General features: G+C 38.2%; 1 protein-coding gene across 1 annotated transcript in view; it reads left to right on the forward strand.

Moving 5' to 3' along the window:
* Positions 1-20,481, forward strand: part of GRID2 (glutamate ionotropic receptor delta type subunit 2) — a 659,493-nt gene that overhangs the window by 547,601 nt on the left and 91,411 nt on the right. The window contains exon 12 of the mRNA XM_057366575.1: positions 14,115-14,253. Coding sequence (XP_057222558.1) covers positions 14,115-14,253 — 139 coding nt within the window. The remainder of the gene's footprint in view (positions 1-14,114; positions 14,254-20,481) is intronic.

Here is a 20,481-nt window from a genome sequence, read left to right on the forward strand (position 1 = left end):
TTCAAGATTTAATCACTTCTCAGTGATTGCAAAAAAAATTCATTATTGTTTTGTAAATAGAATTGGACCRTAGGATAATGAGAGCTTGAAGTATTACCTGCAAAAATAGAATTTTCTTCAGAGACCTTAATATTCTTGCTTAGCCTAGAAAAGTTATGAAATGGATGATGTCAAAGCATCGCTGATGGGCCGTTTTTTAATCCCCTTATATTTGTTTAAAATTCTGGTCACAACTGGAGGTTTTGATTGGTCATCAGTGRTGTCAGTAATGGTCAATTAGGCTGATAATACCTGGTAAATGAGCAAATCTTACTGTTTGCCTTGTGTAAATTACATTTCATAAGAGCAATAAGACAGGCTCCAAGCCTCAGCACTTCACAGTCATTATGATACTTCTCAGATGGCTAAAGCTGCTCAGAATTCTCAGTCTTCTTCCTTGTATTACCACCCAAGGTGTGATATAATCCTCCTGAAATGCACAGCCTGGAGTCTGCTGTTGCTTMATAAATTACTCCATCTTGCTTATCTCACTCTCAGCATATCCCTATCAGCAGGAAGCCATTATGCTGTAGCAACATGCTTTCTTWGTGACATTTTCTCTTAATTAACTGTACAGCAATCAAAACCTTAATATTCAGAGGAAAACTCTAAAATCATTGTGAAAAAAATTGTGTTAGAAATTAATGACACCTTCACATCTGATGTTTAGTGGGGAAACCTGATTTACTTTTATGAGGGTTTTCGTGTTTAGAAATACAAAAATGGTGGTATAAAGGCTTTAGGACTGGGACCTCTAGTTCCTAATTTGGTTTCTGCACCTGATCTGCTGGTTGACCACAGAAACTTTATTTAATATCTTAGATACCAGCTCTTAGTTGTAAAATGGAGTTATTGCCCATCTTCCTTCATAAAAGAATATTTTATATCTTCTGATAGAAGGCAAAACTTAAATGCCAGTCTYGTTAATTAACAATTTTAATTGCTCTTCAAACTAATGACAGCCTTGACGTACTCAAGGGGAACAGACCTGCTGAGCCTAAAATGCACAGAACTGATCTGGGAGAATGAAAAGTCAGACACCAAACATGGTAGGAGGCCAACTACATATACCAGCAGGTTTATTTGTGACATGATGKTTTTACCTTAAAGTGTGAACCCCCCAAATTCTCATGTTATTGAATTAAATCTATGCTAGTGTATCAATAAGTGTATTTACCTTCATACGGTCATTTCTCTGAAATGGGGACTGCAGCCCTGTGGTAYCCAAATTCCTTTTGCACATCTCAGTGGTTTGGCCAGCCCTCCTGACAGCATCAAAAAATGATCACATTTTGGCAACTGTGTCCTGTGTCTCAAATGCATTTGGAAACTGCAAATGATCCCTGGAACTGACAGCATGTACTGAGAGTTGCTGTCATGTATACAGCACACATTTGTAAGCCTTGGATACATCTTTATTTTCTTTCAGTGGTTTGTTTGATTGTCTCTTTTTGCAGCTGTAATTCCAAGGAATAACCATGCTCCAGGTAAAATGTTCAGTAGCAGGGGCATTTGTTTGCAGCAGTATGATATCACTAGTGTTAAACTACCAGCGGTGTGAATGGATTTTCCCCTAATTTGAAGTTAAGATTCAGGCAGTTCTCAGAGGCATCTTAAATAATGGATTTCTACATCTTCTCTGCCTGTGGTTGCTCGGAGTAATAGCACTGGTACATGAGGGAGAATTTTCAGACATTTTCTGTCTGATGAGGTGGTGAGGAGATGGAGAATGAATGACAGTGTGAAAGCCCAAAAAACCACCTTAATTGCCTAGGACTAGCTCATGATGAGTATGAGAAGGTAATGTCTGTCTGGCTGTAGTATAAATGCTGATCAAGACCAAATGAAGCAAAAGGAAAGTAGAATTGKATATGGTGACATCTGTCCATCATTCTGTGTTCTTTCAAAAACATCCTAAGGTGAACATTTTACTTAGAACAGTTTCTTGAATTGTTATAATTTCTAATATGACTATAGGCTATAGTTGGGTAAAGAATGGATAAGTTAGATTCAGATTAAGTAGTCAATTTTGACTTTTTTGGGATTCAGATTAAGTGATTCATTCAATTTTGGCTTTTCTGGGTTCACCTGTGTGTAATRTCTATTTAATTGAGGAGACAAGAACAATTTAGTGAGGAACTGAGTGTTTCTTTGCATGGACACTTAATGTAACCCCCATTTTTATCTTCAAAGTTGTTCAGAAGCTGAAGAGGCAAGTCTTATTTCTCCTGTTATTTGATATTCCTGCACAGGAGTTTATGCTTAAAAATTGACAACTTCGGCTGCTTAAGGTCAGGAGGAAGTGAGAAATCAGTTTTAGCTTTATTAAAATACTCCCCCTATGCTTGGGATGACAACATCCRCAAACTGATCAGCCTTTTTCAGCTGAGGACATCCAAGGCACCAGACAAACATGGGTTTGAAAGGGAACCCACGGTTGTTTTCTGTTTCTTTTCCACCCTGTGAGGAGTCCCTCCTCTGCAACAGCTGTGCCATAGCTGTACCCACCCAGGCAGATCCACTTCACAGCGCCCCACTGGTGGGCAGGTGCCAGGAAAATTGCCTGAAAGCTGTAAAGACACGAGTAGCCAAGAGGTTTTCAAGCTGCTGATAGGGAAGTCTCCCTTCTTCAGCAGCTGAGGGCTTTTTCCTCAGACCTCTTGTAATATTTGTTTATAAAAAGGAGTAGACCAAAATTAATGTAGAAAGGAAACAAAATATGCCAACAACTGATTTTTTTTTAACTAACCTGTTTATTTCCCTGATTGTTGAGATGAAGGATACGTCTCAACAAAGATGTTAAAATGAGAGGAAAATGAAGGCTGTTGGGGGTTTTGTTTGGGTTTTTTTGTAATTTACTCAGCTTCTCAGCATGCCAATTAAGGGGATTACCTTCATTATAGCAGCATCCTGGTGTAGGAATCTCCTGCTGCTTAATTTTTATTCTTCTACTGTCAATAGTGGAGGGAGAGATCTTAAACTAGGACTTTACCTTTTCAGCGTTTTTGAAGTTAGTGAGATGGGGCTGGGTTAAAAATGTGTGATGCATCACCAACCAGGCAAAAGTGAGATGAACAYGTGTGGTTTTGGCTGAAGACTCTTCTTCTCCCACAGTAGGACAGAGCAAAGGTAACAATGAGGGGGACAGAAAGTCATCTGCAAACAGGCTGTTAAGGAACAGTGATAATAAATTGTTGAGTGGTGTGTTCATTGTTCATGCCCAGATATACTTGCTAATAGAACACTTTTAGCTATAAGCAGATACCTCATTCTTTTATTTCTAGATCCCCAAAGAGGAAAATCCTCGCTATCCTGTCAAGTCAACTTTGAAGTCACTTTTCACTTCTAAAAAWCCTGAGTTGTGATTCTTAAGCAGAGTGATGATTTGCAGTGAAAACCAGGTCATTCGACTTTCAAACATAAGCAGTTGTATAGTGATTTTCATGAATAAATGACATTATAGCATTTTTCTCTGTGAAACTTAAAAGCATGAGGGTTTCATTCTGTCCTCTGTTCACTATCATAATACTACATTAGGTCATCTGAGTTTTAAGAGATCACTTTGATAGCATTACAGGATATACCTGAAGTGGAATTTTGGTSTAAATTTTAAAATGTGTTACTTAGGAACATAATTAGAACTCCTGCACTGGTGATGATTCAATTCTATAAGGCTAGGAGTTTGTTGCAGAGAAGCATTCTGAAAATTAAAGGACAAGTAGAATTAGTGACATGAAAGCTGAACTAAGGTATCCGAAATGCCTGTGATTCTCTTGCCTCTGAAGCAGTCGGGTCCCTCTGTCCTGATTGATGCTTGGAAATCTTGGAAGAACAGATTTATAAAAGAGTTCATAATTCTTTTAAAATTCAAGCAAAAATGTATTTTCACTAGATAATACTTTTTTTAAATTCCTTTCACAACCTAAAATCTTCTCACAGATTTATTTGGAGGTAAAAAGATTATAGGAAAACTACTTGTCAAAAGATATGGGGGCTTTACTGGAAGAGATGTTTGTCGTTATGGTCTCACTGCTTTGTTTTGTGTCTTGCTTGGTTCACAGTTGCTCAGTTTCAGCCAAAGGGGACTCTCTCCCTCATAGTCATAATGTCCTCTCTGACAGGCTCTTAGATAAAGCCACACTTTGATACCTCATTAATGACATTGTTTAGCTTAATGTTAATTTTACATACAGATGGTCTGTTTTCAGTCCATTGTGCACAGTTCTTTCTCCTGTCCCTATAGGTGCTCTGTGTAACAGTGTCAGCAGTGGATGGAAGACCACACTAAACAAACTGTGTGTGACAGCAGCACATACGTTATCTTCTTAGCCACTTATGAATATGTACCAGAGATGATAATTGTGGCTGATTGTTTGAGGCTTCACAGCATTTGAATCCAGCCAGTAGTAACTGAGAGATCGGGTCTCGGCATCTCTTGAGATCTAATCTAAATGTTGCCAGTGTGCAAGGCTGTTTGTTAGGATCCAGTGCCAATATCCTCTGAARTAATAGCAAGCATACATCACTTTGATGCATTCCCAGGGGCTGCAAACAGTGCCTTTACATGGGCATGCAATCGAGTGCAATCTGAAAAGCACACATCACGTCACAGTGCTCCCAAAGAGGATCCCCAAAGCTCCCTGTGTTTCTTGCAAATACACATCGAGCTCTAATGTCTCCATGTGTGTGCATATTAACAATTATATTCTTCAAAATTATTATCTTGTTTTAAATCTGGCAACAAAGGATTTATCTGGTCAGAGATTTTTTTTGTTTGGGATTTTTGGTTGGTTGGGGTTTTTTTGTTTCTTTTTTTTTTGTTTGGTTTGGTGTATTTTTGCAAAAAGCTGTTGGTAAAATTGGTAGACTTCTTGCACAATTATTTATGGTTATGTAATTGAATTTGGGGTAACCCCAAAATTWAATTTGAAMCCCTCCTAAGTCTTCTAATAAACCRCTGCATWTSAGCAGCATTAGAACAGTATATTTTGGCCCATGAGGGGTGGACAGCAAACCTCACAATTCTGATGTGGTCACAGATCAAAAGRTGCACTTTCAAATATCAAGGCTGTCGTATAAGACTAATAATTATTCATCCAAGGGCTCCCAGTAACTTCAGCAAACTAGAAGATGCCTCCATTTTCATTTTAGCTGCAGTCATTGCTTCTCTTTTGCAATGGCAGCAGAAGAGAAAAACAAAATATACTTTGTGATAGCTTTCACAGAACTTTTAGAAGCACTGTAAAGGCTACCCATCCCCTCTCTCTGATTATGTTTCACAAGTCACTACAGTGCATTGACATTATATTAAGGCACACTAATATTTGTAACACATTCTCTTGTCTCTTGTGAACTTTGATTTTCAATTGAAAATATATTTTGCAAATTCCACAGAAAGACAGAATCTGACCACTGCAAAGTTGTTAATATCTGAAATAAGTCATTAAGCTTGTGGGTCTAGGCCTAAAAACCAGGAATTAATTCCTATAGGTCTTGAAGATTCAACTTGTAAATGCTACACATTAGAAATGGAAAAACTGATTAATGTATGTTTTTGAAGCATCACAGATGCCAGGAGGAACTAGACCTCAGCCATTTGCTAAATGGTGATAGGACATGTTTGCCTTCCCAACTCTTGCATTATCTCCACCATTTSAGCAAGATGGGTGGAAAGAAATGATTTATTGTTATGAAGGGAATTATAAATATAGTATAACTAATACGTTATGCTAACATCACTTTAATCAGGTAATTATTAAAGGACTGTTTGGCCTTTAAGGACATTGATTTAATGGGAATTAATTTAATGATTGAACACTGTTTGTGTAACATTATCATTGCTAGTGATGCAGAAAATTGGAATCTCAGCTCAGCTGAAAGAGTTTAGACTTTTTATTATCACATCAGATCCCATTCTRTTGGAATGCAGTTATTAGACCCTTTTTTATACTTTCACTATATATCTAAATGTTTTGGTTTTATCTCAAAATTTCTGAATGGAAAAACTAAGTTAAAAATTTTGTCATTGTACTGCTCTGCTTTTCAATAGAGGCTYGAATTTCTGCTTAAAATAGCCTTAAAGAAAGTCCATTAGATTTTGGTTTTGATTTGCTATGGCCTCTCCCATAAAAAAAAAAAAAAATTCTCTGTTTTCATTCCCTGCACACCTTATGATTTTGTTAAGGAGGAATAGAGTTTGGTTTATGGAATAGTTTTRCAACTATAAAGACACAGCAGCTTTTTTAAGTAGCAGCAGACAGAGCACAGTTCTATCTAGATGATTCTGAGGCTGAATCCTGCACTGTATAGTCAAAGCTTAGTGGAAATGGTGAACATTATAGAAACTATAGTTCAGAACTATAGAAAGACTGGGTTAAGACAGAATTAAAGCTGAGCTTTATAKTTACAGCTGCCATTTACCTAAAGGTGTGTTGTATCTGGCTGCCCTCCTTGGTTTGCCCTTAGGAGTGCTGTTSTCACAAATTATTTTCCATCTTTTTTAGTGCCTCTAACTACTGTTGTATATAAATTAGACACAGGGAGAAAAGGGAAGCATATAGCGATGTGGTGCATCTGACAGACTGCTGCAAATAGATTAATTTTCAAACAAAATTGTACTCAAGGATGTCTGACGGTTCCTGCTGTATCTTGGCAGAATTTTCCAAGGGAGCCTGGTGGCCAGATGATTAACTCTCTGTCACAAGAATGAAGCTGTTGCAGYAGACACAGCGAGTTAGGCAGGCTGGGTATTTGAAGAGTAATAAAAAAAAAATTGATAATAGACATAGCAGAAAATCAAACTTCCCAAATGCTGTAGGTTACTCACCCAGTAGTGAGCAACGCTATAGTAGGCTGAAATGCTTTGCACTGGGCCCTTTCCTTGATGCTGGAGGATTTCCTAGCTTTAGAGAGGATAATTTCGAGGAACATGACTGAAGACTCTGTATTTCAACCAAAATAGTTCATGAGCAGGCATTTGGTCAATCTTCTGGATATTTCTATTTGTCCATCAGGTCRTATGTCAAGGGCCTCTGAACAGATTTATGAGATGGGTTCTCTGGGCTGTAACTTGATGAGGGCTGTGTGGCACCACCACTGGTCCTTGATTAGTCCCAKCATTTGAAATCTCAGCATGGGTAATCTCCTTCTATTAATGAGAAAACAGAGCTGAGCAATGAGCCTTAGTGTGTGAGTCAAATGCCAAAGGCACATCCAAGCAGATACACAGCAGCAAGAGCAGCAAATGGAGGGTTTTCAGAGGCAGTTTTCAAGATCTGAAATGTAGCTGGGAGGGGGTCACTGGCAAGCAGTAACAGAGGGTGACAAGGTAGCACGATAATGTCTGTCTCAGACTGGAGCTGGCTCATGCCTTGGTGGAGGTTGGGGGAAGCTGCATCTGCCTGCTCAAGGTTGTGCATGTACCCTCGGGTTAGTTGCCTTCTAGAGATGAGGATAAGGATCTTTAAGCATGTATAAGATGCAGCTTCTCAAACTCCTCCACAGATTTCAGATAACTAGGAGTGATTTGAAATAAACCTGAAGGAGAGGAATGATAGTCTCGGATTTTCTCCCTGTCACATAAAGGGGAGAAATAAATGAGGAGAGCTTTCCTTTGTGCATCGTTGCTTCCCTTCTGGGAGTGCAATGAGGGCAGTGCTTCCCACCCAGCTGAAAGAAAACAATCTTCCAGGGAGAAAATGTAATGAGATTAGTCAGGGGATCATTACACTAACGACAACAAATGGCAAGAGTAAGTGATTGTTTAGTTCAGAAATAAGACATTAAGGGGAGAAAAAATTAATCAGAGCACCAAAAAACAAAGTGAACACATTCTTTAATTGCCTATACACCAGCATGAGAAATCTGAATAATGAACAAGAACAGTTAGACTCAGAAATACAGGATTGGTCTTCATGGTGTTTCTGAAATCTGGTGGAAGTACTGAAAGGCAGATGGATAAGGTGGGCAAAAGAGGAAGAAGTTATTACTATTAACAGGTATTTCAGAGGTTGAGAACTTGGGAAGAACTGATCTTGGTTTTTTTCTGTGACTGCATAACTGGTTGGAGCACAAAATGGGATGGGCGACAGTGCCTGCTGGGGAGCCCCAAATCACACTGGAGCAGAGGATGGATGGCTCCTGCAGGGCGTGTCTGTAACGTGAAGGGGAAAATGTGAAGTGTAACAGGGGCAGTCAGCCTGAGTGATGAGTGATGGTGGGTGTTTCAAGCCTCCAGCTGCTCATGGCGAAGCATCTGGAATGCACATGTAGAGAACATCGAAAGGAAAAGGAGCTTTGATTGCAACAAAGTGTTAAATGCTACAAATTTCAGAAAAAACATGACATGAGGAGCAAGTGTACGCAGAAGTGAGTCAGTGCTGAGAACAACAGGAAGGAGGCCTCTGAAAACTTCCTTAGGAGGTAAAAAAACCTCAATGATATTGGTGAATTAGGTGAAGGTGATACCATTCAAAATCATTATGCCAAAATGACAGTAAGTATTTCTCTTCTGTGTGAAAAAAAACCAAAACAAAAACAAACAAATTAAATACATTCTGCGTAGTGGATGTTAAATGGCAGTTACAAACATCAGACAGTTTCAAATCAGCAAGTTCAAATAAATTTCACCCAAACATTTAGGAGATGCTGTATAGCTTCCAGGATTTTTTTCTGCTGATTTGAGTCTTAGAATATAGTGCAGGTTTTAGGAAGATGACAAAAAAAAATCTATTGTAAACCTAAAGACCAAACTGAACCTTCAATTCAAGTTTTTCTTCCATCCTWATATATGCATCCAACAGGTTGAAAGACTTAAGAAATAAAAGCAGATACTTAACAGTTTCAAAAGATATAACCATTAAAAAAGTCTACACTTGACTTCTATTATTTTTTTTTTTTTAAAAAGTTATCTTTGGGATTTGTTGGAAACTTTTATAATTACTTTTGTAAAGGAAAAAAAAATGGTTCCTGTCCAATCCTGTTACTTCCAATGAACTCGAAAAACTATTGCTAATATATTTGCAGTATTTTCAAAGTATGATAATAATATGTAGATGCAGTGCTCTCTCTTTAGGACGTAAGGACCTGAAGAAACATTTCATGTGTGAAACAAAATATCTGAATGTCTCTTTTCGTACTTTTTTTTTTTTTTAAATCACTACATTTTAATAAAAACTCAGTGCTAGAGGAGGAACAGGTGGTGTGGTGAGTAAAAACTATAGCAGGATCTCAAACATCTCCATACCTTGTGAGATCTGGCTGCCAGCCCTGCCTTGTGATCAGTTCCTTCTCCACTCTCAAACTCCTGCAATCTGCCAGTATTTGCAAGGATAGGACATTCAGCCACTGATTTACAAGCTTATTTGGAAGGCATTACCTATTGAAGGGGTTGTATTCTCCTGTGGAATAATTCGTTGTGCCTGCTGTGGTCAAGTGGTGTTAACTTAAGCACAAAATCTAACATTACAAACTCAGGCTATGGCCAGCTCAAATGTTATGGAAATGAACACATTAAAAGTTCAAGGAAGAATGGAGAAGTATGGATAAAAAAAAAATATGAAAAGAAAGAAAGAAAAGAAAAATTCATGATGAGAGATTTTCTGACAACTTCCCAGCTGCATTTACTTCACAGCTGGTAGAAATAGGTGTAGGCTTCATTGACTGTAAAATATTTTTTTGTCCTGTACTGAATTGAACATTTTCAGTTGAAAACAGGAGAGATTTTATATTATCAAGAAAGTTTTTAACAGAACAATTGCAAAAGCTAATGCCCTGAAAGATTCTGCCTTTCAAGAGCTCTGCTTTGCAAAGTTTTGCAAAGATCATAGAGCTCAGTCAAACTTTAGGTTTTGTTTCTCATGGCAAAAAATGCAGAAATATGAAAYGCCTTTTCCTCTTTGCTAATACAGGCTACCGCCCTCACATCATACCCTCTGTTAATGTCTCCTTCACAAAGAAAACAGAAGACATACATTGATYGAAACTGTTTGCAACAGACATCTACACGTCTTTATTTATGGAAATTGTGGATGCACAGCATAATTGATGTGACTGTTCTAACAGGCTAAAGGGTAAATTGCAKCCAACTCCCAGTCCTTTGTGCTTTTTTACCAAAGGCCAATTATTCACTGAATGTGTACAGAATTTTTGAAGGAAAAAGCAAAATCAAAATCTGTCCCCAGATAACCCACCCTATTATTTCTYCACCTTTCTTTTCCAAGCACAGTTGAGAATCTTGCTTTCAATTTTGATAGTATAACAGTTCCTCAGCAAAGCAGTCACAATTAACGTATTTTTCATGGTTCTTTAAATTATCCAGAAAACTTCCTACACAGAAATTCATCTCACCGCAGTTTTTCTTCAGGCAAACAATTGACAAATCCCTGAGAACAAGATGTTTGGGAAAAGAGCCTATGCATTTTGAATTCTTCAGACTTAGTCCAGAAATATAAAATACCAAGATCTCACCAGGCTGGGATCCTGAATTTCCCTGTTCTTCCCATTTGTCCTGTGATTTCATTCCWSCTTCTTGCCTSKACTCCTCTCTTGTGATTCTTGATTTGAAGAAACCTTTAAAATGACTTCTAGTGAGGGAAAATTATTTTTAAAATAGCATAAATGTGTGTGGTAATTGTATAGTTTCATATTTTATCATCTAAGTTGGGTTTTTCCTGATTTTTAGGTCCTTAATAATTACACATTATATTGTTTGCATTGTCCAGACAATGCATTATTTTTTCCTGCCTTCTATTTAGCTTGAAGCACTTCGAAAGAAATGGGAATAAACAGAAATGTATAAGATAAGTTGCAGTCTAAGCCTGTCATCTGAAGCAGGCCAGCATTAAAATGGTCTAGGATTGATGAAGGAGAACTGCATTAGATGAGAGTGGGAGGACTAAAAGTAATTTCTTTCACTGTGGCTTCTCCAGTAATTCAGCTTTTTCTGAGAAACTCCCAATAAGATTGATTTTTCTAGTTTAGTTTACCCTGGAAAATATCTTTCCCTTCCTGCTCATGCAATCTGAAAATTTTAAAGGCAGATTAGATTTTTTGAGTGATTTTAGCACACATCACATGTTGGATGAATAACACTAGGAGCTATAGCCACAGCATAGATGAGACACAGGTAGTGGCATTCTGTGCTGTATTCTACCCTACTGCCAACGTATTGGAAAGGCCAAGATAAACGATAATAGAGCCTCAGTATTCATTTGAGATCTGTCTCTTTAGGTGACAAAGCAACTCCAGGACTGCTAAGTGTCTTTGATTTCCATTTGTTCCATGAGTGGGGCTCAGTGCTTTTAAGTGCTKCTCATCCTGCTCCAAAAGTTGTGTTTTTACYGTACCCACARCCAATGTRCTKWCCCCCACTGATGAATTCTGCTGTASGAATGAGGTGACAGAACAGGTCTGTAGCTCTCTGTCATGGTAATGTTAATGGAAACCCTGTGATTATTGCCCTCCTGAGTGACTTGGTACTCTTCCACACTGAGGAAATGTGGATTGGGATGGAAAGAAAACTTCAGAAGGTTTTATCCCTAGAAACAAAATTGAGGAGAGGGAAGAGGTTTCTTAAGGTGAACTGTCATGGTGCAGAAGTGTCTTAGCAAACAGTACAATGGAACAAGACTGTATCACATTAAGTCTCCTAATAGATGCCAAAGAAATGGTACCGTGGCAGTAAAAGATTCCTTTGATTTTTGTKTCTTTTCTTCTTCCACTGGGAAAGGTAGAGTTCCCTGCCTGTACTGCTTAAAAGTCATGGCCCTATGCAGTTGTCAGCTCTGCTTTAGAAATGATGGTTTAAGAAGCTTCAGTGCGAGGATTTTAGAGAAKTGAGGAATTCTTTTGCTATGCATTTACTTGTATTTGGCTACAAGGTGTGTCCTCAAGCTTCATTTATTGACTGCTGATATACAAGGTACAACTGTGAATTAGGAACAAGACTTCACGAACACCTGGATGAAATAAAAAGCACTTGGGCTAGCCAGCATTCATGGGTTTTAAAGTCTGTTTTTAGCATGGGGGGAAAAGGAAAAATTAATAGTGGATAGTTGGCCCAGCTTTAACAATGTATGGGAAAACTGTATGGACAGCAGGGAACGCTGTGGCTGAGAGCTCTATAGTGGTTTTCATGTTCACTTGTTGCACAGCATCCTCACTTGAACCCGAAGGCAGGTGTGTGAGTTTCAATGGTCCTCTGCTTTCTGACATTTAATTTAGATTGAAAAATGTGAGAATTTAAGAGTTTTACTCATTAAGCTGAAAAATGGGAATGCAAGGATATCCAAAAGATCATTGGCTTTCTCTCAATCACTCTACCAATTTCAATTAAGTATGAAGATTATCTGCAGGGATTGGTACCTGAAAGTTAAAAAGACAAACAGCCTTTTCCGATAAATTAATATAATTGCCTGCTCTTTTCATTTTATTAAAAAACCATTTTTAAATTAAATATTTCAGAGACATTGCAAAAACTGTTGTAAAGCAGAAAGACTCTATTAAAAGTAATTCAATATTTATGCAGCAGACAAACCCAAATCTTTAGATGTTTAAGTTAGTATTCATCTTCAATAATCCTTAGACTGAAATAATATCTCCTMATCTRATCAATAGATTCTTACTTCAGACARTTACATGTCTTATGGAAGTAAAAGAGAACTTATTTCCAACTGTGTAGGTCTAACAGAGTTTGTCTTTCAATTCTGAAATACTCAAAAGGCRAAGGATTGTGTTTATGTACCAAAAGTGTGTAAAGGAATGGAGTCAATTGTTGTTTCCCATATGGTGCAATTCCACATCACTTATGCAGGAAAAAAAAAGTTTCAAATTTGTATAGCACTGCAGAATTCCCAGTGCTTTGTATAGGTGAGACAAATTCTGAACAAAACAGTAAGAAGATCCTTAATAGACAACATTGATTAAACATCCAGTTTCTGTACATAAGTGAAAATTATTTGTTCTTGGAATAGGAAAATTGTAATTTGTGTTCCCTTTAAACCTACTTGCTGGGGAGACATTAAGGTGTTTTTACGTAAAGTAAAAAACAAACTACATACAGATTATCTAATTGGTGACAAATTGCTTTTGCAAATCCCAGGCATTGTACCATCATAAGGTTTTGCATCTGAGAAAGCTACCTCAAAAACAATGTCAGCTTCTCAAATTGCTGAGTGTAGAGCAAAAGGAAGAGGGTGAACATCTTGAGCAGTTGACTGTGGGTGTTTGCTGCATTCACCTATCACCCCTACTTGTAGCTGTGACAAAACATACTGCAGACAAAAGGGGAATTTAAAAAAAAAAAAAAAATCCTTCATCTAAAAATCTGAGATTTTTAAGTTTTTAAGGGAAAGAGCTCTTGCACCACTCCAAACTAGTGTATTTTGGGGCAGCTATTTGAAAAAATAATAACCTACTGCTTTTCATGGCTTGCATTTCTGGGTTCTGGTCACACAATCAATAGTGTGAAGCTCATCCTGGGAGGTTTAATTGCAGTTCATGTTCTGTTTACATGGCAGCTGGATTTTAAAGGAAAGCAACTATGGGAATACAAAACAATGTTTGCTTTCTTCTTCAATACGTCTGATTTGTTTTTCCTGCATGTCCAAGTTCACTTGCAGAAAGTTGTGCATACACATTTGGTTCTCACGAGCATCTGCATGCCTACAGAACTGTGAAAAGTAATTGTGTTTTGATGGGATTTTTTAACTTTATGCTCCCCAGTATGAAAGAAAAACTTAATTAAGGTTTGCAGATAAGATCTCTAAGGAAAGAACATTGTAAGAATTTGCTCTGGCTGCTTTTGTTCTGAGATCTAGAAGTCTATTTCCATTACTGGACAGGATTGGCAGATGAGCTGCAATTAAAGGCACAATAGCAAAAGAGATTAAACACAGGAATGACAACTGACARTGTGGACTTCCTTCAGTGCTTTTTGATACACAGAGAGTGTAGCTCCAAGTCCTGCTCAGTTTACCAGGTTTTAATCACTGCTTTACTTTGTTAACCTCAGGGTCTTGTTATCCTGAGAATTCCTTTGCCAAATGAAAACTCTTGCTTTTCCTTCTTCCCCACAGGAGGAGAGGTTCCATACACAACCCTGGCAACACGACTGATGATGGGAGCTTGGTGGCTTTTTGCTTTGATTGTCATCTCCTCCTACACGGCCAACCTAGCAGCTTTCCTCACCATCACRCGCATTGAGAACTCCATCCAGTAAGTTGATAAAGAATGATTCGAGGGAAAGGAGGGCGAACATAAATATACATGTAGAAGGGTATAAATGTTCTACTTAAATGTGAGAAAAGGAATAAATTTTTATCCTTCTGAGAAGTAGTTTAAAAGTTAGAAAAATAACAATATACCATGGACTGTCAGTCTCCCTGGAGACACTTTGTTTTTAGGATTGGAATTGCTGGCCTCTGGCAGACACTTTTCCCTGTGGCAGACATACATATGTATGCTTGCACACATACATATTTTGGAAGAAGCCACTGAGTTTGAGATGACCACAAAGTATCAGTATCTGAAATGGGAAAGTATAAATCGCTGCTGCGTTCTCCAGCTCTGCTTTCCATTCAGATGTATTCCACAATCCTTATGTTCTGACACTTCGGTGGGAAAGAACTCAATGCCTCTTCAAAACTTCAAGCTCACTCAGAGTCAATTTTGCCCCTTCTGCCCCCAGATGCTCTCTTACTACATAAGCAGATCACATCATTTTCTCTTTTCCATCTATTYGTTCTTTTGCTTCCTGCCTCCCAAAAGTGAATGTCCTTGTTCTCTCCTTCACTTTTATGGTGAGCTCTTTCTGTCACACCTTCCCATMTTTTTTTGCAGAACATGTAATCTTTCCATACCACAGGATCTGGGCTAAGTCTCCTACCCTTTCTCTCTGCCCTTTTGTACTCCAGTATCATCTCCTTCAGCAAGCTGCATACTGAGTTATCCTTGCTCCCATTGCTCCAGTGACATCCTTCACCTTCAAATGCTCACCCCTGGGTCAAAGCAGAGACTAGAAAATACAGTGAAGCATTAGCTAGCCAAGCACTGTGAGGGACAGCTGGCCATTTTTTCATAGCAGGTGTATCTTGAGGCTACAAGTCTGTGAAAGTATGTGAGAGTGACAAAATTATCCTTTCCTATCTATCCTTCTTTGCAAAAATCATAGAGTGACTTTAGAGAGGCATATTTCACTGTATTTATTCCTTCGGAAAGGTARGAATCTGACCTTCAAGTCAGGCTGAACACTGACCTTAGGAGAAATTCCGTTTTCTCAGTCCAGTCATTGATTCAAGTCCCTGACTTGTGTGTGTCACYACCTAAGGTCTTCCTGCCTCTAGATCAGCTGCTTTCAAAATCTCTCTGAAATTCCCCTTGAGACATTGAGCCACTATCACAGACTGAGCAGGGGAAGCCTTGCCCTCCTGCGAATTCATGGGTCAGGATCAAGCACCACTGCGTGCCAGCAGTCACTGTGCTCGCACTTCTCCTCAAGGTGAGGATTTTCTGTGTGCTAAAACCAGCCCCAGCTTTCACACAGGCTGGTGAGCACCTKCAATAGCAGACAAGTTCCATTTGCAATTGAAGCCCAAGTTCAGACCCAAGAGCAGCCCCTAATTTTGAGTGGATGGTTATCTCTGACCCTCCCCATTAGGAGCATCCTCTTGCCCTTCATGAACCCACCCTTGKAGTGTCTTCGGTGATGGAGGTGCAGGGAGAAGTTGGTGTTCCATGGCCCAAATTGCCCAGGCTTTACCTGTCCTTATTCATTCCYAATTGGAAATTTTCTATGGTTATCTTTCCTTTCTCAGGTAAAAACCATACCACTTTCATCTGTCAGAGGGCTTCATACCCTATAACAGAGATATAGAAAAGAGACTAAAATCAGATGAGTACTTCCCTGACACTGTTGTATTGCCAGTTAAATGAAGTTATCATTTTCCTTTGTGTTCCGAATAACAGATTTTGAGATCATGCAATGCTGCAGGGGGATTTTGACAACCCAGCCATTTGACTCTGTAGTTTCAATTATAATCCTTCAAAATTTATATGGGAATAAATTGATACTCTGTGTCAATGCTTGTCAACACTGATCTTGAGATTTTGAGGGAAGTTGATTTTTTTYCCAAGTTTAAAAATATTTAAATTGGACCTAGGACTGTGAAGAAACAACATGGGAATTTATACATGCAAAATAAATAATAATGATMTATTCACTCATTCAGTTTGTCCTTACAGTAATGAAATGTGCTTCTGCATTCTGCTTAGAAATCATGTCCCTTCTAGTTTTGAAGCAGTCCAGAAAAATGTKCAAGTTACTGTGACAAATGTCTGTGTTTTCTTATGATGTGTAAAAAARAATAAAATATGCCCAAACTATAATTTAATATATCTTCAGTTTTTTCTTGCAGTTTATTATGATGTCACTAGAAAACCCTCAGTGGAATTTGGAGGTTATTATGTACAGCTGGGATTACATTGGTCTTTGTGCTGTATTATTTATGGTCAAAGTCACTGAAAATGTTTTATTCAGTARAAAATGTGGCAGCTGAAAAACTCCTGGAATGAAAGAACAGAGACATTTTTCAACAGCAAAAATRGAGTAATTAGATGTGTTTAGTATCCATTAGGGAATGAAGTTACCCTAACTATGGTGTGAGCGTAAAACTTTAGTTTACAAAACTGACAAAATTGGAACTTAAACCAGCACATAAGAGAGAGGATGTTTGTTTACCATGCTGAATTACTGCAAAGTGGAAAACATGAATAAGCAATAAAAAAAAAGCTGATGCTCCTTTTTTTCCTTTTGTTTTTCTTTTTTTTTTAACAGTTCAAATTGTACCTTAGGGAGCCTTCAAGGCCAGAATGGAAATGAGTATAAGCATTTTTTTAAAAATAATCCAGATTCCGCTTGTAGTGCTATCCAGTAAGCTTCAGAGAAGTGAGAGAAAAAAAAAAGAATTAAATTGAAGTCAGTGGGTTTGCACAGATATAAAAAGTAGTTAATAGTTTTTCATTTTGGATTTCCAGCTAACATCAGATATTGCAGTTGTTGTTGTAGGTATGGTCCTCGTGTTATCTTTTACAAAAGATAGGAGGATTCAAGCAGCCCACAGCACATTTCATTTCKGTGAAACATTTTGGCAGTTACTGCATTTGAGCTTCTGAGTAGAAGCTGCTTTGTTTTCAGAGCTCSTGCAGCTCTGAACACAAAGCTCTTCCCTTGCTCCCCTGGTGTGGAGGCTGGGCCACTCTTCCTAGCCAGTGCCTCATGATATCCAGAACTCTATTTTGAGAAGTAAACCGTGCAAAATTTTATTAGTCCATCCACTAAAGAAGACCATTAGAGAGAGAAGTGTTCCCTTTCCCTGTGAAGTCTCAAAGTAGATCTGTGCTGTATAACCTCCCTTGATAACATTTGTGCTCTGCCTGTGCTTCTGTTCAACTGAAATCAGATTTTTACAGTTCTTAAATTAATTTAGACAATCTAGAAGAAAAAGATTTTTTCTCTCCTTTTCCAGAGAAATGGTTACTCTTAAGACCTTTGGGAGCTCAGTTTTCACCTTCTGCAACCAAGTTTCTGCAATATCAAGAGCAGAAAGTCAAGTTCTAAAGTAGTTCCTGAATGCATCTTTTGTTCACACTTGACCCACATGGCAGATGACATTTAAATCAAGGCAGTCAGCATTTCAAATGCCAAAACACYGTGGCAGCAAAGCATAATTTCTGTGCATCCTAAATCTTTAGATCACTTTCTCRAATGCAACACAAATTAATTGTAATTAGGAGTGGCTTTTCTTGGTAAATGCCAAATAAATTTGGAGGTCCTGAGCTATTACTCATAGGTGCTCACGCTCTGAATTTCATCACKGAGCCAGTGTTGACATTATTATGTTTTACGATTCCTGTAGGACCAAATTAGCGTCCATTGGCAGAGATGATTTCACTCCAATTACTGCACTGTTTTTCTGGATTGGGGGAGGCTGTCACCACCTTTGCATGGGCACTGACATTTTTCAGGAAGGTTGGGGGTGAGAGATGAAGGGAACAGAGAAGTCAATGGATTTTTGGTTTCAAGTTCAATCCACTTGGAAAAGTCTGGAAGCTTTAGAGTTTAAATTGTGCATATTGTGGGGGAAAATGTGCATTTGTGTGTTCTGTAGAATAAGTTCACATTATGTYCTCCATGTTATAACTATTCTGTCTGGTTTGATAGGTGAGACCTCTGCCTGCTAAAATGGAGGCACAGTAGGAAAACAGGGCTTTCCTGCTTTGTCATTCTTTTCACAACATTTTGCTAAAACCTTGATTCAGTGGTATTTTATCACCTAAAAAGAAATTTGGTTATTTCTGTATGAAGATGACCTTTTTTTTAACATTTTTCTGTGTATTTTTTAATACCTTTGGATGATAGGAGAACATGTTACCAATTGTGAGTAAAGGATTTGAATTTATAGAAGAGGATAGTCTTTGGAGAAAGAAACAAATCCAAATCCTACTATGTTTTTCTTCTAGCTGTAGGCAGAGATAATTTTTTTAATTGCAAAGTAATTGATTTGTACTAAGCCATAAAGTGAAAGTGACCTGACAACTGCTGCCTGATTAAGGCGTAGAATACTAAACAAAATCAACAAATRCTGAAAAATGCATCTAGCTGTTAATAATTCTTCCTCAAATGCTCAATTCCTCCTCAGAATAGCTCTATTAGCCTAGCTAATTTAGGATAATATTGATGCTGGGATAATATTGGTATTATCCAAGTAATTGCAATGAGACAAAAACCTACCATAAAGACCACACATAATATTTTTTCCCACAGTGCTGCATGAGTGATAGACAAAAATAAGCTGAATTATGACCTGAGTGCATGGTCACTTCCATAGAAGTAGAATTTGTATACAAAMTCAGTTAGTGAAACCTTATTTTTTAACAGCTTTTTCAACTGTAGCTGTTTTTTTAATATTTTAAACATTTTTTATCATTCATTACTTTATTGCTCCAAAATGAGAAATTCAAGGAGAAAAAAATTGTTAAATGTGAGATTCCAATTTGCTTACTCATACTAATGAGTGCTTTGCTTTGCAGGTAGTTTAACTGAGAACTGTTGAAAAAGTAAATTTCAGTGTGGGTAATGGAATCAAAATTTGGGCATCAAAGGATACCTTGTATGAATTAATCAAATTGGCGAGTGCTTTTTCCTTATTTTGAGATCTGGTGTGGCAGCTGAGTGTGAAACTGAGTGACAGAGTGAAGCTGAGGATTTATGTGTCCTGTGAACGCATCTGTCTGAAAAGGGAATGAATTGTTTAACAGGAATAGAGGTACACCAACTAACGTGTAACCTATAAACCAGGCTAGAGGCAAAGCAGCTATAAAAGTTCTTTATTCTGGAARGGAACCTCAGTGGTTTAATAATTCTAGTAGTTCTGTCAAAGTTTGTCATCTCTCTTTGTTTTGCTGTACCATAGGTGAATATCACACCTGCAGGAGCCTSCAGAGCTGTGGGATATTAAACCAACAGCTTCTGAAGGAGGTCATGTATATATTACCATCCCATTTTACATGTTTGTGTGAGGGGAGGCAGTCACTGATGTGTGATAGATCTTTGCTGGTTTTGCAGCATATACACGCGTGCCCCTCCAAGGCTCCCAGACTCCTTTCCCGCTCCTCAGTCCACGGTCAAGTGAACCAGAACTTTGGGTTTACTGCCAACAGCAGTGTTTAGCACATCCACAGAGTTTACACTTATATTTGTTTTGCTTTTGTCCTCTTGTCATCATTTTCTCGGCGTGGAACRTCACCTGTGTCCGTGAAGAGATGCAAGTAGGGCAGCTGAGAGGTGTGCTGTGTTTCAGGATAGCACATCTAACAGTGAGGCACTGCAGACTCCACTTAATGCCAGACTTGGCAACTATAACACGCCTTCCTGAAGGCACTGACATAATTCTGCTCCTTGTTATGTCCCTGCTGGTGGTGCCTTTGTGTGTGATAGCACACTTGCTTCTCRGCCTGTTTGCTTCCCATACCTGGCTGTAGTACACTTCAGGACTGATTGCTTCTGCCTTGTGCTGGTTTGCCTTTGTGAAAATAACAAAGTTCCTTTTGTAACAACAAAATACACACAGGAGCTCTTTTGTGCTGTTTTTCACTGGTTTGTGGCAGCAGCTACACCTGTCAATTTTATACTGTTTAGCAATAATATATCCAAAAAATATTTGTTGCTTTAGAAATTATGTCTATACAGGGTGTCGTAAAGTAATGATTGCAATTTTACTAAGCATTGTCATTAGAAATTGGAGACTGGACAAATACTTTTTTGTATACTTTTCTAGTATGACAAATAACAATTACAGGACATTGCAATATGCATCCTGTGACAGCTCATTGCACCGCTGAGCACTGCCTGTTGATTACAGGAGGGTATTGGCAGCAGCAGCAGGA

The sequence above is a fragment of the Malurus melanocephalus genome, unplaced genomic scaffold, assembly GCF_030028575.1.
Source record: "Malurus melanocephalus ecotype Western Australia unplaced genomic scaffold, MMel_1.1 scaffold_68, whole genome shotgun sequence".
Lineage (NCBI taxonomy): Eukaryota > Metazoa > Chordata > Aves > Passeriformes > Maluridae > Malurus > Malurus melanocephalus.